This window comes from Lichenostomus cassidix, chromosome 5 (genome assembly GCF_008360975.1).
Source record: "Lichenostomus cassidix isolate B80296 chromosome 5, HeHo_3.0, whole genome shotgun sequence".
NCBI classification, from domain to species: Eukaryota; Metazoa; Chordata; class Aves; order Passeriformes; family Meliphagidae; genus Lichenostomus; species Lichenostomus cassidix.
In genome coordinates, this window is record NC_139486.1 from 61,151,791 (window position 1) to 61,171,015 (window position 19,225).

Consider the following 19,225-nt stretch of genomic DNA (forward strand, 5'->3'; position numbering starts at 1 on the left):
AGTAAGAGTGAGCATAAATAGGCTCATCCAGTGCAATACAGGAAGCCTTAAGCATTGGAATTTTGACCTTTTTAGTTCAGTTTCCTTTGTTTCCCACTGCTTTTTGCTCTGCCAGTTCCCCTGGGTCATTGTGGGATTCTTGCAATTTGCCTTTTCTTCCCAGGTAGATCGTTTTGAGACTCATTATATGAGTGTAAATGGGCTGTTCCTGCATTGTCAATGCACATCTTGCAGCTTTCCCCTGCACTCAGTTCATCTCTTAACTTTTGACACGCTTTTTATTCCTTTTCTTCCCTTCTGCGTTTGGTTCTATGTCCTTACAGATTTTTTTTCCATGCACACTTTGAAGTTAAATTCCCCTAATTCTGCATCCAGCAAAGCAATGTGTGCTAAAGTGGCACTTTGCTTGATGCTGACTTTGAATTGCTTGGTGTTGGTTTAAAAAAATACTTAGTTTCTTTTAGTAGAGGGTGAAATGACCTTTTGGGGAATTGTTTCAATAAAAGCTGAGTGTCTTTAATTTTAAAGTCATGGCAGTAAAATGCTTTGGAACGTAAATGGTGTTTCCAGACTCTTACTAAATGTTTGCTTCCTCTTGCATTCATGCCTGAATAATAGGTCATGTTTTAGAGTTGACCCTAAACCCCTCTTATCTTCCAAACCATAACTACATTTGTGAATAATGAGGAAAATCTGCTTGTCCTTTACTGTAGTTAATAGCTTCTAGAAAAGTGTTCTTATTGAGGCTTCCAGCTCATTCTTTTTTGCTAACCTGGGAAGAAACATGCAGGTAACATTTTAAGACTTTGTTCTGATCACATGGTCTCTTTTGAATTACTTTGAATTATTCCATAATTATTCCCCTTTTTTACCAGTCAGACTTTGTCACATGGAGCTTTAAAAGGCTGCTATTGCCATTAAAAATTTATGGAACCAGTGCTATTAGTAAATCCATTATTTAGAGGGCTGTACACCTGGAAGGATAAACCTTCAACTATAATCAAAGGGAAATGATAGAAGCAATCAAGGAGCTGTAACTTATGATGCATTTGTGTAGTGTTGACTGAATTTTTTTTGATACTCATCATGCTTATGGTTTAAAAGTGTAAAGCTTCTTATGAGCTTAATTTGTGATGCCTTTTGTTTCAGAATTCACTTCTTCGAGAAATTGAAAATGCAAAAAAACAAATAGAAGAACTTCAGCATGAAAAGGTACACTTTGCATTTCTGAAATATTATCTTGGAACTTAATTGCTGCCTTGCTACATCGCAGGATCAGATTTTAATTGTCCATAAAACTTAACATTTCCTGCTCTGTTTAACAGAAAGGAGCTGTTACTGCTTATTTTATGGTATTGTGTACCACAGTTTTAGGAGAATTTTATAGGTAATACATAACCTTTTACTCCAAGACTTAACACACTTTTGAATATGTGAAGTGGCTGGATATCTTGGCAATTAGCCAAACTTTGGAAGTTGTGTAGAATTTTTATACTGTTGTACATGTGGCCTTGAACAGCAAAACTAAAAGAGAAATACTTTTAATGTTGGGTATTTTCCCATAAGGTTTTCTCAAAGCATTGAGTATCGTGTAATGCTTGGGCAACTGCTAACATTTTTGTTGAAGTTTTAAGAACTGGGGAGCAGGGGGAGAAATATTTATTAGACTTGGCTGCTCCTTAGCAATAGCAGCTGCCTGGTGTTCTGCTTGTCCTGGAAATGACAAGGTTCCTCCTTACAGATGTTCATCATCAGCCACTTTTTATTTTATTTAGTCTTCCGTTGTTTTCTCATTCATGGGAGTTCTCTGCTGTGAAATTCAGAGTTTCTAGAGCATGTGAAAATGTCCAGGTTGAAAGTGAATGCTTTTAGATCACCCTTTTGTGCAGAGAGCTTGAACAAATCTTCTTGTTTCTTATTATCATCACTTTATTATAATAAACTTAGTAGCATGTCAACTTTTTTTCATAGCTGTTTTTAAAATACATATTGTTGTTACTAGAGTCAGGGTAGAGAGGCAACAGAATTATTCTGGGATGCCCTTTTGTGACAGTGCTATTTTGTGCCTAGCAAAAACAATGTTTACATTGTTGACAGGTATATCTTAATCTGTTATTTTCAGGTTTCATAAAAATGAGATAAAGAGCTTAAATGTTAATTTATAAATTTGTATTTCACACAGTTTTTTGGGTTTTTTTTTAAAGCATATTGTATGTTTTTTCCCTTTATCTTTCCAGGATCAACTTGTTTTAAATATCGATGCATTAAGGGCTGAAAATGACCAAGTGAGACTCAGAGCCACATCACTTCATCACAGGTACCAGCAGTAGCTTGTATTCTTCCCATTTGCTTTAAAGTCACTATGCTAAATGCAATTTCATCCATTATAAGTGAAGATACCTTAGTTATAGCTATGAAATGCATTTTTATAGGGCATATAAAGCAGTTTTTATATACTCAAAGCCAATTGGCACTGGTGGCACAAGAGGAGCCATTTGGGTGCCTTTAGTGGTTTCTCTCTCCCTTTGTAAGGATGAAATGTTTATTCTGTGTTGCAGCAGAGCAGATTTCAGGTTCCCTGTGCCATCCTCCTCGGTGGGTGACAGTCACACAGACTCCTATGGCACCTCCTCCGTGCTCAGGAGGCCCCAGAAGGGCCGTCTGGCTGCTCTCAGAGATGAACCTTCAAAGGTAACAAATGAAAATACAAATAAAACTCTGACAACAAAACAGCTTTGTTCAATGCAGGAGGCTAATCAGGGGCGAGGATGTTTTAGAACTGGGAGTACCTAGCAATAAACTACTGGGTTTTATAGATCCTGTTTTACTCATGCACAGCTGCTGCTGGTCTTTTTAATTGTTAGCAAATAGTTGCAAGATTATGGTTTTGTACTCCAATTTTGTGTTTTTTTCTAATTATTGGGTTTGTTTTTAGATTTTGGTAAGCCTGTAAAATACAACTTGAAACAGTCCTACTTTTGTGTCTGTACACTAAGCTAACATGTTACTGTTCTGCAAGCAATTTTAATTTCCTTTCAGGACACATAAGTACTCATTACATAAAACTGATTCTCTGGAATTGATAGCAAAATTCTACTGTAATTTAAAGTGTGTAGTCAAAATATATGATGTTTCGATTTACTCAATGAGCCTGTTTTGCATCTTCCAGTTAAATGAAATTTAAAAGTTTCCTACATTATAGCTTTTTTTTTTTACATTTCTCTAAACATTGCTGTCTTGATGGATGCATTCAGCATGTAAGTGGACTTACATAAATTATTTTAAACGTCTTGATAAGCAGTAGAGATGTCCTGTTTTTCCCGTATGAGCCTGGATTTATTTTTTTTACTGGATTCTTTTAGGTTCAGACCCTGAACGAGCAGGACTGGGAGCGGGCCCAGCAAGCCAGCGTGTTGGCAAACGTGGCACAAGCATTTGAGAGCGACGTGGATGTGTCTGATGTGGAGGATGACAGGGAGACCATCTTCAGCTCAGTTGATCTGCTGTCACCGAGCGGTCAGGCTGATGCTCAGACTTTGGCCATAATGCTGCAGGAACAGCTGGATGCCATCAACAAAGAGATCAGGTATGGACCATCTGAAAGTGGTCATTTTTGCCATGTTTTCCAGCTGAGTGCCGCTCTTTTTATGCTCAGTTCCGTTTGCGCTGTCCTCGTCTGGCTGCCGCCTTCCCCTGACCCTCTTTTCCCCGCAGGCTGATCCAGGAGGAGAAGGAGAACACGGAGCAGCGCGCCGAGGAGATCGAGAGCAGGGTGGGCAGCGGCAGCCTGGAGGCTCCGGGCCGGTTCCGCTCCATGGGCTCCATCCCTCCGGCGCTGGCCGGGGCGCTGGCCGGCTCCTCCCCGCCCGGCAGCGGCCGCTCCACGCCGCGCCGCGTCCCGCACAGCCCCGCGCGCGAGGTGGACAGGCTGGGCATCATGACCCTGGTCAGTATTCACAGCCTTCTGTGTGCCTGTGAGAGTGCTGCTTTTCTCTAGGAAATGGCTTGTTTGATTGCGCCTTCCTCTCCTGCTTACTCGGCTGTATTTTTCCTTTCTCTAGGTTTTTCTTCTGCTTCCTTTCAACTTCTATAAAAAGTGTAAGATACATAATGATTAGGAGTTCAGAGCTCAAGTCTATTATTTGGTCAACATCTCGTGCCTAAGTATTTATTCCTTCTGTTGTTATGGTCCTTCTTCAGACTCCTCTCTAGAAGAAATAATGTTTTCTTTTCAACTGCTTTCCTCCCTCTGCTTTAAACTTTATTTTTAGCAGTCCACTATTCCACTAAACACTCAGCTAAAAAGTGATTTGCATATTGAAGATTGGGATGGTATCACTGTTGTTTGAATATTAATGAGTGCTAGTGTCCTGGTCTAGGCTATTAAAGCTTGATAGGTAAAAGAAATATGTTAGACCTCGTAGGTGATAAAGTAGTTAAGTCTTAGGAGTTCAGTGAGTAGAGAAAGATGTTTTCACTCTTTTGACATTCCTATGACTGCTTAGGAAGATTAATCCTTCTAGGAGCTGCTTTATGCATGTAAACACATCTGTAAAAATAAGATACAAATTTTCACCTTTCCTGTTTTTACATAGATGTTAAATCAAACCAAGTATTTCAGCTAACTAATTTAGCCAGCTTTTTAAAATTAATGTGTACATATACCAAAACCTCTATTTTTTTCATAAAAGGGAATAATTTTGCCTTCTTTGAATTAAACAAAATAAAAATCATTGTGCTAGCTCTAGCCATATATCCAGGGTCAATCAGTCTTCTAAAAATAGCTATCAGAATTCAGAATGTGGAGTGCTTTATCTTCTAACATTTCACAATCATTAGTTAAACTAAATATTTCTCATGGGGAAAACCATATACAAATTTAAGTATCTCTTCCCCAAAACTACATCAGGATAATGTGTCTTGTCTGAAATCCAATGCAATTGAAGAAAAGTGAACTGTAATTAAGATCCCTTTAGATCATAATTGTACATCAAAGTCACTTGATCTGGTGTTTGCAGCCATATTTGATGGATTTTATACCTGGCAACTGATTGGTGAAAGCTTGAAATCTGGAATTACAGAATAAGAGCTTTCCAGAAACTTTTGGAGGAGCTATCATGAATTACTAGACTGAGTTCTGCTGTGTCTTCCAGTGTTTTAATAGAGAGTTGCATTAGTTTTTGATCATGTAGGCAAATTAGCTTAATGCCAGTGGTGATGCAGCTCAGTCAGTTGAAAGCCCCTCATGATTAAAAAGCATCAACATGATAAATGGTGAAGCCTACAGCTCTCTTGAGCAGTTCTTGTGGACAGTTCATTCCATGTAGTGAACATCTTCATTTTTATGCTCATCAGATTTAATGGATGAAAGATCCAGTCAGGGTAAAATGAGTCTGCAGTGCTTTGGCAAGAACTTGAGGAGGAACTAGATAATCTTTAAAGCTCCCTTCTATGATTCAGTGAACTTCTGATTTATTAATGTAGTACTCCTACAGTCAGATTAAACAAAACTTTCCATATTAATGCTGCAAAATTTACATGTATTCTAAATCAAAAACAATTAAAAGTTGTCCTTTGTGGGAGGGAAACAACATCCCTCCCCCCCGTCCCACTTCAAAGGGGACTGACTTTATTTTTGGTTGCAGCCTTTTTAAATAATGAGAGCCATTAAGCAAATCATCTAAATTTAACTTTTGTCAGCATCAGTCTGAATAAGCTGTTTATGTAACTCAGGGTTGCTGCCTTGCTCTGCGCACTGGCAGAGGTGAGCACTCCATGGGGAGTGAGGTACAGTGGGTGGAGGATAGAATAAAAGTGGTGGTGAATTCCTGCTCAAACATTCCAGCCCTTGAACCTTGTAAAAGGAACAGAATCCTGTTACTCTGTAGAAATGAGCTCTTGTTGGCACTCTTTCACATTAATAAAGTATTGGCTGCTTTTTGTGCAGTGAGGAAACAGCTGCAGGAGTCCCTAGGTTGTGAGGAGGGACTTGTGCAGATGATGTATTAAGGCTGTTGTGGCTGATCTGGAGGTTCAAGGCAGGTCCTCACCTTTTCAAAGCAGCACCTTGCACCCCCAAGCACTTTACTGGGATTTTTTTGCTGCCCATATTTTGTGCTAATTTGCCTGCAGTCCCAATACACTCAAACATCTGTGGTACTTTGGTAGATAACCAACTGTAAGTGTTTATTTTTTGCTTCCTTTTCCTCAGTTCAGGGATGCATTTAAGTAATCTGTGATTTAAGGAGTACTTCTTACCCAGTATCTCTCTGTGCCATTGTTGTAATTGTTATTTATATTCTCCCTGAGATGTTTTGTCTGTACTAGTTGTCTCAGTCTGTGCTACAGTTTACAATAAATACAGCTTTTCCAAATTTCTTTTCTTTGCATGCATCTTTCAGCCTAGTGATTTAAGGAAACACCGTAGAAAGGTAAAAATCTTTAGCTTATTTCATGGTGTGCCCCTTCATCTCCCTCCCTTTCCCCAGTTCACTGGTGGATAACAGGAATATAAAGCATTTACAGGGTAACTTCCTAATAAAACAAGGCTGTGGCTTGTCATTTTAGCCCAAGTGTGGATTTGTTTTGTGGGTTTTGGTGTTTGTTTGCCTGTTTTTGCTGGTGTGGAGGACTGTTGTGCTGCTTTCTGTTTGCAACCACTGCTTTGCAGTCTTCATGCATCAGTGTTTAATTTTAGAATCTGTCAGTGCACACACAGATAAGTTATTTCTTCTGTTACTCAAATTTTCATAGCCACAGGCATGTAGAAACTGACTTCAGAGTCAGTGATCTTGTTAATAATTCTTTTCACAGGTCTCTTAGTTTTTCTTTCTTTGCTTGAACTGAGGACAGGTACATTCGAGATGACTTTCATTCTTAGTCCTATAAATGAATAAAAGTGCTATTTTCTAGTTTTAGTAGCTAAGACTGAATTTAGTAGTTTGTCACTGAAGGTAACGAGAAGTTCAGAAAGAAATCAAGCAAAAAATAGGCAACTGCGGAATGGTAAGGGCAAGAGTGATCCTTTAACAGTGAAACAATTGATTCTTCCTTTCGATATTTTGTGCAGTGTTGGCACTGCCTTCATGTTTTGTCATTTCCCCTGAAGTTTTCATTCCTTTTGCATTAGTCTCCAGCTTCCAGAGAAGAGGTACGAGATGACAAAACCACCATAAAATGTGAGACATCGCCACCTTCTTCACCTCGGTCTTTGCGTCTGGACAGAGTCCAGAAAGGAGCTCTGCATACAGTGAGCCATGAAGATATCAGGGACATTAGGAAGTAAGTAGCTGGGAATCACTCAGACCTGCCAGGAACTCAGTTTTCCACAGCAGCAGAGGAAAATCCCTAAACTGCAGAGCTGTTCAGCCTGTAGGATTTTAGTCTGAGTGTTGAAGGGTTTCTCAAAAGGCAGGAGTGTGAACACATGAATGGGTGACTGTGTTACATAAATGTGAAGAATATAGATTTTGCTAATGATTTGAAGTAGCTTCCTGGGAATTCTTTTGGTACTCAAAGTCTGCCTTAAGTTTACTTCATGTTTAGGAAATGAAAAATGTAACTTCCCGCTCTTTAAGTTGTAATTTAGCTATAAATTGAAAAATAACTTGCAAAATTGCCTTCACTTTGATTGACTGATATTCTTTTCGAAGTACCTAAGTGTCTGAGATGGATTGCACTGTGCCCCATTCAGTCAGGAACTTCTGTTGTCACCATTTCTTTCCATAACTCATAAAAGCTGAAATCAGATGTCATTAGTGGGTCACTGAACTTGGATTAACTTGCACAAAACCCTGATCTTACCGCTGATGAATTTGTTGTACATGGGCTTCTTTATGACTTTTTTGGCTTTTTCTGGTACAGCTCAACAGGTTCCCAAGATGGGCAAACAAGTAATCCTAGTAGCAGTAACAGCAGCCAAGATTCCCTTCACAAAGCCCCCAAAAAGAAGGGGATCAAATCCTCAATCGGCCGCCTGTTTGGCAAGAAGGAAAAGGGACGACCTGGACAAACCAGCAAGGAAGCTCTAGGACAAGGTTGGTTTGCTTTTTTAATTTATTTACACAGTGAGAGAGATGGGCGTGGGGGTTTGGCTTTACACATTTCTGATCTTTAATATTACAAAGGATTAAATTGAGATTGACTTGAGTTTGGGGGTTTTTTGTAGGTGGCATGGGAGAAGCAGATGGTTCCTCACAGGATGCATTAGGTCTCAGCAAACTTGGAGGTCAGGCAGAGAAAAACAGGAAAATGCAGAAAAAGTAAGTTATCAGATATTTTTAATCCTGTGTTTTTAAAGTATTGCTTTGTTTAAAAATGCTGTGGTTTTATTTTTTAGTTTGGTTTTGGGGTATTTTTGCCTAATATGGTGCTATGGCTAATAAGCCTGTGTAGATTTTTTTTTTTAAACTATTTTTCCAAAATATTAATAGCAGCATAGGTCATGGTAAGTTTGAAGGGAATTTGAGCTGAAAACTTATTGTTGGACTGCTGTAAAAAAGAAATTTAAAAAGAAATTTGGAGATAAAAGTAGACTCTTACCAAATCCCCCCCTAAATTTATTATGTTTAATACCTGCTTTGGGTTTAATTCAAATGGGAGATTTTCCAAAGTTGCCCTTAGCTGTTCTTTGCTCCAGAGTGTGAAGGAGCTGACAGAATGGAAGCAAGAGATGCTATGTGCAGACATCCATGTGTATGAATTTCTGGCTCCTTCTCTGTCCCTTTGTGTTGCAGCTGCTGACAGCTTCTCTCTTCACTAATTTTTTCACTTCTGTTTAAGATTGTCTGCTGAAATCTTTTTCCTTGCACCATATAGCCCTGATGTCTTCTCTTTTTTAAATTAACTGTGACTATTCCACCTTGTATGCTGTTTCCTTTTCCTAGTTGTGAAATTTTTCCACTCTGTCCCAGAATATCTTCAGTTTACTGCTCACCTTTTGAGTGTGTTTGCATGCTGTGGTGTTCCCAGGCTTAGAACAGATGAAGCAAAGACTAATCATAGGTGAAAAACAGATATTGCTACTAGCAGAAATCCTTGACTTAATGCTTATATGTTAATACAGCAAACACTCATATTTCTGTAAGTAGGATAAGGCATTACTTGCATTTTTCCCCCAATGGTGAGCCATATACCTTAAACTTCTGCTTCTGTTCTGTTCAGCTGTCAAAAAACTGATGAAAATCAGACTTTCCTTGCCTTCTGAAGGCAGACAGTAAATGGTGAAAAGAAAGGGTGCTGATTTTCCCTTTGAGAGGGATTTCTTGCAGTACCTAAGTTCTATTAACTAATAAGAATAATGCCTGGTGGCTGCTAATGAAAACCAGCAGTGTGTTGGTTTGAAAAGTCGGAATGGAATGTGGGTTTGTTTGGATAACAGAAGGCTCAGCTGTTTTTCTTCAGACTGCTACACTGAAGGCAATCATACATTATTATGATCTGGTATTTTCCCTTTTCTACAGTGCTTTAAAGTCACACCACATCTTGGTTGAGTAAATAGTTTTAGTCTGGTCATATCTAAATAATGGTAGGTCTGTTCTTTGAGCAATATAGGTATTTCTCAATACCAGCCACAAGCTTCATTCTCAAGTAAAACAATCCATACTGTCTTGCTTTAAGAAATGCAGAAAGTGCAGTTGCAGATAAATCATGGCTTTTCTTGTAAACATTCTGCTTTTCAAAAATTGACTGGTATTACTTAAAGGATAATTTATGGCTGCATGTTGGAGGTTGCTTAAAAGGCAGCTGTCTGTATTAAACAAATGAGAACTTCTAGTTTGGAATTGCCTTCCTTAGCTATTCCAAAGCCCCTCTCCATCTCTTCCACAGTCCCTTTAGGTACTGGAAGGGGCTCTAAGGCTTCCCTGGAGCCTTTTGTTCTCTACCACTCAATAAAATTAATGCAATCTAAATCTATCGTTTGAAAAATCCCAATAAGATGCTTTCATGCAGCTCTTTCCAAATCCTGAGGGCTGTTCTGAGCATGGGAAGCAATATTATCACAAGGGGTCAAAGATCCCTTGCTGCCTTCTTGAGATGCTTGTTATCAAAAAGAAAAAGTGGTAAAGCTGCTCTGAATTGCTTTTCCCTTTGATACTGGAGGAGGGTGGGTTAAAACAAATTCTGATTATTTGCTTATAAAATCTTGTATTCAGCAAAAAGAATTCCAGCTACCTGAATGCTTGGAACCACGACAGCTCGTTCTATTTATAGCTGTCTCTAATCCCTATTTGCTCACTTATCTTTCTGATTTCTGCATGCATGTGCACAAACAGGCTGAGGGCAGTGTTCAGTGTCTGCTAACAAAAACCTATTTATAGTTACAGAATTAAATTACAGTACACATTATTTGTCTGGTTTTGTATGCCTTTGAGTTCAGTTTAATTCCAGTTTTATATTTGTCCTTCATTATTTTATTTCCCTTTTGTTTACCATTTGATGTGGTAGTGCAAAATCAGGGTAAGTTTGTGTTTATTTTATTAGGATTGTTGTGAAAGTATGATAAATCTCGTTTGGATTTTTTAGCAATATATTAAAACCTTTATCCTTTCTTCAAAAAAGGCTGTTTTTGAGGGGAAATACTAGACTCAAAAGTATATATTATGAAAATGTGTTGCTGAAATAAATCCACTGAAAACCTAGTTCAGTGTGAAAGCTAGTTCTGTGTCTTGTCTTAATTTGCATGGTGTGAGTTTTTATAGTAGAAATATCAACCCCTCTTAGATCACATTAGTTTTGTAGTCTCGGATTTGAAAATTGTTTAGCAATAGTAGGTATTTGTGTTTCCAAAGTAGGTGTACTTCTGTAAAACTGTTATTTGGTGTTTACTAAACCTGAGTTGCTTTTAGAGCTGTGTTCATCTTCTGTGTGAGCTGTAGTATTGACAGTGTTTGTGCTCTTCTGTGTCCAATACAACAAACTTAGTACTGTATTCATCAAAAAGGAAGGCAACCCGAAATTTAAGAAGACTCACACACAATAGACTGACTACATCCCTGAACTCAAGCCATAATAGGATATTAACTTTTCCCCCTATTTCCATCTCATGTTTTACAACCATTGCTTCTCAGTTTTTACACCCTGAAGCTCTGTCACCTCCATCAGTATCACTCTCTTCCCCGCACTGCAGTGTTTACTGTGTTCTGAACTTCTTCCAAATCCATCATTTTCAGTTCCATCCAAGCAATCTGGGTTGCAGCATTCCCCTCTGGCTACGAGCTCTGGATGTATCCATTCCCCTGCTGTCTCAGTCCCGTGACAAAGTGAGGTTGCTCCTGGCTGCTTTATTTTCCATGTGGGGTGAGCATGTGCTCAGCTGCCAGGAGCCCTTCTGAGCACAGACACCTCACAAGGTCTGTGCAGGCTCTTGTGCAAGGCACCTGCAGCTTTGCCATCATTTCTCTTCTCCTCTGACCAGAGCTTTTGTCCTCCCCAGCTGCTGTGAGATGCCTCTGGAATGTGTCTAACAGCAAGCAGCATGTTTGGGCTCCCACTCCAAGGGAAACTCAGCCAGGTTTTTTATTAAGTCTCCAGACATCCATCCCTTGGTTTTGTCACCTAGGAGTTATTCCAGTAGCCAGCTACTCCTTTGGCATTCTTTTATCCTTCTCAGGGCCAGGTTTATACCATCTGTTAACACTGCTGACACCACTGCAATATTTTTTTCCTCACAAAGATGCAGGGCTGGATTTTGCACACATTTCCTCACTGGTAGAACTGGATGGGCTGTGAAACTCAGTTGGCCTGGCAGTTGTGATCTTTCAGGGATCTGATCACATGTTACTGGAATGCAGTGAGTGCCTTGGTGGAGTATGAAGGAAACAGTTGGAAAAGGGAAGTTCTCTACTATAGGGAAAAAAAAACATTGATGCATCATTTGCAGATGTAACAGCAGCTGCTTCTGAATTCTTCCTCTGAGATGTTTTGTGCCTGTGCTACATCTTGAGCTTTGGGGTTAATGATTCCCTGTGCAAGCAAGGTTTTTACCTCTTGCTGCCTATGAACAAATTCTGCAATTAATTTTCCACTTCATGGTTGCTTTCCTCTTTGGATCCAAAGAATAATTTCTGCATAAAGTCATCTCATAAACATTTTTTTTTTGTTTCTGTTTCTATGTGTTTTAATCCATCACACAATTATTTTCTGCCACAATACCACAGTTTCAAGTTTGTATCAAGTTCTCCTTGCATTTTTTGATACATTCCTTGTATTCTGCTTCAAAGGATTCACTGTTTCATGATTACCATGAAGTGTACAATGAGACTTACAATAACAACCAGAAATGACAGTGATATTCTCTGAACTCCACACAATACAACCACCAAAAAGGAAGGCAAAGACAGCAATTCGGAAGTTAAAGTAGTTGAAAAAAATGTTGTATTCCTTTCTGGCAAATACAGTATTAAGCATTTTATTCTGTTCTTACCAAGCAGTGTTTCATAGTATCTTATTAATTTATTTTTGTAATTTTTAAATCTTTAAACAACAAAGTGAAGCAGAACTGAATGTGTTCAGGGCTAATTATTTGTGGAGTGAAAGTAATGTGTTCCACAGTGGCAGGGAACTAGCTGGTCCTTTATTCCCAGTTTAAGAAATATATGGATTTTTTTGAAGTGTACAAATACGTATTAGCTTTTACAGTCTTCTTTGTTAGTGAAGTTTAGCTGTTGAGCTGCTGACTGCTGAACACTATTCCATCTTAATTGATGGATCCTAAAATGGTACCTAGAATGATTATTTGTAACCACTTGTCTGGCGGTCCCTTCCTTCCTCCCCTTTTCCCCTTCCTGGGAAGCACATTTAATTAGGATGAATTACTGGGAGGTTCTTCCAGAGCAATAGGAATTTATTGGCATTCAGGTGGAGAAGTGCTATCTATTGATAAAGCAGCTGCTGGTATATTTATTACTTCATTGATTGCTTTTTAATATTATCTACCAATATAACATGAGGACCCCAGATATGTCTAAAAGAGCTGAATGCTGCATTTCCATTTTGTAGGAGTAGCAAAAAAACTCCTTGTCTGTCAGTAATCAGTCTTCAAGGTGCCTTGTGTATTTTAATACCTATAACTTCTAAAAATGTTATCAGCTTAGATCTGTCCACTGAGACAGATCAGAAGGCAAGATCTTATTTGATTTAAATAGTGAGAAAATGGTAAATACATAATGTAGGATCTTGAATCTGTAGTATTGCTGCATGTCTTCTTAACTTGACACTTGCAAGCATGAATAAAGAACAGTAAAACCAGTCTAATTAGGTGAAGTTGTTTTTTCACAATTTCTAAGGAGAATGAGTGGAGATTTAACTGTATACAACTGACTTTCAAAGGCAGTGTAAATATGCTTTTTTAAAAATTTTCTCCATTTTTTTTTCAGCCAGACATATCCAAGCAGCATTCCATGCTTATAACCCACAGTGCTAGTTTTTGTTCTTTGGTTTATCAAACATTTTTGGCAGCTATTTATAGAGACCTTGTGAGCTTCCATTGTCTCTGGAAGCTGAATTGTCAATATTAAACTTCAGGCGCTTCTGTTTCAGAACAACAAAGGAAATGGTGTCATGATGGGAGATGAAAGCTGAATTTCAGTGCACAGCCTTTCAGGATATAATTGCCAAGCACAGCTCTCTGAACATAATGGTTGTGTGAAGCTGTGCCTGACATTGTGACAGTGAGATGGTCTGTCCCAGTTTGCAGCCCTGACAGTCTGATGGACATGGATGTCTGATGTGCTCATGTGCTGCTGCAGGTCTCAAATCTGCACATGCTGAGGAAAAATGACTGCTTTGGTTCAGCTTTGCTGGACAGGAAAGGCAGCAGCTGAGAATCTGATTGCCAGATCAGCCTGACATCTCCACTTTGGGTTGGGAGTGCTGGGTAGGGTGTCAGTAGTGGCTTCAGACACCGAGTTCTGAAAGGCAAGATCCACATCTCTGCTGCTCTCAGATTTCCTGCCCAGTTCAGCTTTCATCCCTGCCCAGTCCCTGTTCGTGTGCTGCACCTGCCTGAGTGGGTGTATCATATAAGGCTGGGAAAGGAACAAGTTAATTACTGGAAAGAAGATAGTGCAGTGAGTGCTGAAATGGTAACATCCATTCTAACTAAAGACTGTTTCTGTAATTGTAGGCATGAGCTGCTGGAGGAAGCCAGAAGACAAGGTTTGCCTTTTGCACAGTGGGATGGCCCCACTGTGGTGGTGTGGCTGGAGGTGAGTGGTCCTCCCAAAAGAAATAAAAAGCCCCTTCAATGTACAGACTTGCAAAGAATGTGGGGGTTTGGAGGCAGGAATGTTTTCCATATCCTGTTTATCTCCTCTCTGTGTTGCAGCTGTGGGTGGGGATGCCAGCCTGGTACGTGGCTGCGTGCCGAGCCAATGTGAAAAGCGGTGCTATCATGTCAGCCCTGTCTGACACGGAAATCCAGCGGGAAATCGGCATCAGCAATCCCCTGCACAGGCTCAAGCTCAGGCTGGCCATCCAGGAAATCATGTCACTAACCAGCCCCTCTGCCCCTCCCACCTCCAGGACGGTAAGGAAACTCATCCAGCATTTAACACCTAGAATTCCCCAGCATTTCACTGGAAACTTATAACTGAAAGGATCTGAACGTCTGCTAAGAATTTTTGGAAAGGAACGTGTTATTTAAATATAGGCTGTTCCTTCCTTTCATGGAAATGAAATAAAGGAATAACTGCAGTTTTCTTTCTCGAGGAAAAGAGAAGTTTATTTCAAAGTATGTAATCCAAAGTATTTTGTGTATGTGTTATTCACCTAGTCTGCTGGCCTCCAGAGAATTTAAAATACAGATGAAGTGTACACATGTGCACAGAAGTTTGCAGAATAGTTGGAGGCTCTTTTAATGCAGATATAAGTGCATTGACTCCAAATAATTCAGACTGCAGAAACTAGGAGTCACCTATCTCTCTATAGTAAATTTAGACACTTCGTGAGAATTTCCTCTCATGAGTCTGTCTGCCCTGCAGTCTAAAGTTCTTCCTTGGGTTATGCACTAGACTACAAATGTATTTTTGAGATTAGAGCAGAGTTGAGTGTTTACCCATGAACTGAATCATGTCAGCTGTTTATGATGCTCAGTTTTGTTCCTTTCTGTGAAGAAAGTTGGTCCCTGTGAGTAGGCTTTTATTGCATGCCATGACTCAGTAGCTGTACCTGACCTAGAGACCATTGCTTTGCCCATGCCTGCTCCTTACATGTACCGATTGCTTATCTGTTCTGCAACCTCTCCTCTTTGTTACTGCTTTCCTTTCACTGGATGGGATTGATTCCCTGTGGGCTCATATTAGACCACGGGAAATGTCTGGGTAACACATGAAGAGATGGAAAATCTTACAGCCACACAACAAACGGTTAGTTTACAGTGTTGCCACTTCTCTTCCTTAGAGTGCTTTTCCCACTTCTTGAACATTTGAATCAAGTATCTTTTGGTCTTTTTTTTTTTTTTTTCTTTCTTTTTAATTTTTTTCCAAATTAACGCACTAAAATTCTGGATAATTGCTTCTTTTAATTATTAACCTTGTAATCTGCATCTTGATAGTTTTTTTCCAGAAGGGAGGAAAAAAAAAAATCAACATTGATAAGATTGTAAACAAAACTCTGATCTGTAAAATGGAGCTCTGGCTTGATTGACAAATAGACAAATTGAATTATTGGTGCAGAAATTTCTTCTCTCCAGAAAACTTAATCAGTAGATGGGGTTTACAATGTCTCCTACGACAATAAGTGCCTTGTGTATAATTTTTGACATTGCATGATGCTTGCTTTATCTAGTTTTTTTTGGTATGCAGTAGATGTAGAGTCTTGCAGTGCACCATTAACTTGGACCTCCTTACTAAACTTAACCACTAATATGTGTGTGTTCTTTTGCTTTTCTAACCACCTAACAGGAGGATGAGGAGGGAAGCTGGGCTCAGGTTGGAAACTTTATCTAATATTTACAGACTGTATGTAAAATGTCACAATCATTAGAGCATGAAAGAATCTGTTTTTCCTTTTTAGAAGCATCTTTTAGTGATTCTGGCTGTGACCTGGGGATTGGGAGAGGGGAAAACTTCAAGCTTATGTACAATGTACAAGCTTATGTACAATGCACACTTGGAAAATACACATGATTTAAATATTTTAATGTTTTGGTGGGGGGTGGCTCTCTGGGAAGCCAGAATTCCAGAAGAAATATCTGCTCTGTGCAGGAAGTCCCTGTCCAACCCAGCCATCATCCCAGGTGTGCCACAAGACACCCTGGGCCTGGGTAGTTAAGTAGATTTCTATGCACTAATTCTGTAATCTCCCTTGATTAATTGTTTTGCTTTAAAGTGGTGGCAAATCCTAATTGTATTTTCAGGCATTGCTGTAGCTGAGTATTTATACAGGATATAAACAAAACTTGGCATTTACCCATGATCCATATCTCTGGACAGTACAGTCCCTTCTTGCTTGGCTGCCTTCCAGCTTAAACCTGATTTAAGTCCCATTAACTACATGTCAGATACTCATTTGTTGATTGTCAGTGATAACAACCCCAGAGTAAGGAGCTCTCTCACTCTTCTACCTTCTGATGGCTTGGAGAGCTGCATTTCCCTGTGGCCTTGCTCCTTTCTGGAAGGTGCTTCCTCTAGGGGAGAAATAAAGCTTTTGACTTTCAACAGAAAAATATGAATTAATATGCTTTAAAAAAAATGAGCTTCTGGGTTTTGTTGCCCAAATAATGATTACATACATAGTTACAAACTCTCATCTTTATAGATGTTTTCTCAGAAAAACTACATGGTGATTTGCAGATCAAAACCGTAATGAGAAAAGTCTCTTTTAAGATAAGGACTAACATTTAGAATGGCTTGTTCTTCAGTAGCAGGGTTTTGTCAGTTTCTGAAAATAGCTAACTGTATTTGAAAAGGCCTGCAGTTATTTTTTTAAATCTTTTCTTTATAAAGTCACACGTAAAATAAGATTCCCCCTAATTTTCAAGAGAGGGAGTATTTATAACATCTCAACACAATGAAATTCTATGGCTTCTGCTAGCCAACCATGTAGATTAGTCTTTTAAAAATTTCATTAGCTCTTGCATATTTTTGCATTCTATTTCATGATATAAATTGAAGCAGTTTTACTTGCTGATCTGAATATCTGAACCTGCTTTTCTCCATGAGGATGACTTCTTTGGAAAACATACATGTAGTATTCAGCATTTTGCTGTGCTTGTCTTTACAGACTACGAATTAAATAAGCAATTTTTAAAAAATTACGTTGCCTAAAATAGCTTTGCTTTTTTAATTTCTCATTTTCATAAGCTCATTCTTTAACTTGTTTCAAACCAGACATTAGCCTATGGTGACATGAACCACGAGTGGATTGGCAATGAGTGGCTGCCCAGCCTGGGGCTCCCTCAGTACCGCAGCTACTTCATGGAATGTCTGGTGGATGCTCGAATGCTGGATCATTTAACTAAAAAAGACCTGCGTGGGCAGCTGAAAATGGTGGACAGCTTTCACAGGTAAAGAGGATGGAGACCTCACCCCCAGTAAGTGCTTCCATTATCTCTACATATTTTTTCAATTTTTTTTTTTCTGGTCTAAACAGGAACAGTTTTCAGTGTGGAATTATGTGCCTCCGAAGGCTGAATTACGATCGGAAAGAACTGGAAAGAAAAAGAGAAGAAAGCCAGAATGAAATTAAGGGTTAGTGCATTGTCTTGACCTGAGTCTGATTCTGGCATGTTTTCACTGATCAGCCTCAGAAATTCATTAACAAAGAAGAGGCTTGAGAGGAAGGAATCATTTATAAAATATCAAGTGTTACATGCACAAGGTGTATCTGGATGTAGGCACTGAACATGGAATAATAAAGCACATTATTAAATCCTTTACTTATGCTACAAATGTGAACATTTTTGAAACTCATTGCTCTGAAGTTCAGAACTAAATATTTTAGGAGAATGAGAGCTAAGAACCTGGATTTTTTTCCTTATTTTCTTATTTTCCCCTGGTTTTGACATAGCTTTACATCTGCATGATTTTATCATTGCTTGTGGCTGGTAATTTTTATTACCTAGCAGTTGATGAAAAAATAACTAAGTGACTAGGTATTTATATCTTCCCAGATTCATGGTGATTTTTGAACAAGAGAGAAGGGATAAGAGAAAGCAGGGTGGGAATTCATGGTTTTCCAAGATTTCCCATGGAAATGTTCCCTGTCTAATATTACAAGTGTTTCCTGATATCTGAGTCTAAAATCTTGCTTAGAAGGCTCTGTTCCTGCTCTTTCCCTTTCCTTTTAAAGCATTGCTACCTTTTGATGGTTAATTTGCTAATTGTGCCTGAGATCACAGCCAGGAGTCACAACTATCTGGCACCAAACAAGGCAGGGCTGTGGCTGGTAGGTTGTTTTTAACCTCCTGAATGGATTGGGTGCATCTGTTCCTTACAGGAAATTGCTCCTTGGAATATTTAAACTGTTAACAGTGTGAAATGTCCCCCAGCACACTTCTAATATGTTTCCTTTCCACTTCAAATTCACGACTGGGAATGATTTGGTTCAGAGAAGTGGTGCTGTAATGAACCTGGCAAGGTGTTTTTCCTCCCCAGATGTCCTGGTGTGGAGCAATGAGAGGATGATCCACTGGGTTGTGTCCATCGGCCTTAAGGAATACGCGAATAACCTGGTCGAGAGCGGAGTTCATGGTGCACTTGTGGCCTTAGATGAATCCTTTGATTACAATGCATTAGCTCTCCTGCTGCAAATCCCCACTCAAAACACACAGGTAAGCAAGGAGGAGGCTCTTTATGCCTGCTGGGAATGCTCTCCCCTCTAGGAAGGTTAAAAATGGAGCTGATTGCTTTTTTTTCGTAGGTAAGAGCATGTAGAAACTTCAGCAGTGGGAAGTTGTCCATTAGCACACAAGAGAAAAATTCAAAATCATGCCTTCCTAATAGTTTTCTCATTGTTAATAATAATTCTCATTGGTAAATTTCCTTGAGGAAAAAAATTGTTTGAGTATTTTCCTCATAGCCCATCTTCACAACACTAGTGTGAAACTCATCATTTTTGTTCTTTTCAAGTTTTTACTATGAAATAATTAAGTCTGAGGCAGAATCATGAACTTTTGTGTCACAACTAAAGGAGAGTTAAGTCTTCCCTAAATTTTTAATAAGTTACAAATTAAACTGTAGCTTTTCAAGTACTGACTTCTCAAGTATGAAGTATGTTTATTAAT

At 39.1% G+C, this 19,225-nt stretch overlaps 1 protein-coding gene across 13 annotated transcripts in view; it reads left to right on the forward strand.

The window, feature by feature from the left end:
• Positions 1-19,225, forward strand: part of PPFIA1 (PPFI scaffold protein A1) — a 53,378-nt gene that overhangs the window by 27,286 nt on the left and 6,867 nt on the right. For 4 of the 13 annotated variants that reach the window (XM_085063343.1, XM_085063342.1, XM_085063346.1 and 1 more), the window contains 13 exons: positions 1,150-1,212; positions 2,238-2,317; positions 2,559-2,691; positions 3,363-3,586; positions 3,715-3,946; positions 7,130-7,281; positions 7,864-8,036; positions 8,168-8,261; positions 14,126-14,207; positions 14,327-14,527; positions 17,331-17,506; positions 17,593-17,690; positions 18,597-18,772. In XM_085063343.1, the coding sequence (XP_084919469.1) occupies positions 1,150-1,212; positions 2,238-2,317; positions 2,559-2,691; positions 3,363-3,586; positions 3,715-3,946; positions 7,130-7,281; positions 7,864-8,036; positions 8,168-8,261; positions 14,126-14,207; positions 14,327-14,527; positions 17,331-17,506; positions 17,593-17,690; positions 18,597-18,772 (1,884 nt within the window). Of the gene's footprint in view, positions 1-1,149; positions 1,213-2,237; positions 2,318-2,558; positions 2,692-3,362; positions 3,587-3,714; positions 3,947-6,401; positions 6,432-7,129; positions 7,282-7,863; positions 8,037-8,167; positions 8,262-14,125; positions 14,208-14,326; positions 14,528-15,302; positions 15,366-15,902; positions 15,930-17,330; positions 17,507-17,592; positions 17,691-18,596; positions 18,773-19,225 lie in introns of all 13 variants that reach the window. The other 9 variants (XM_085063337.1, XM_085063333.1, XM_085063338.1 and 6 more) reach the window with 6 other exon arrangements.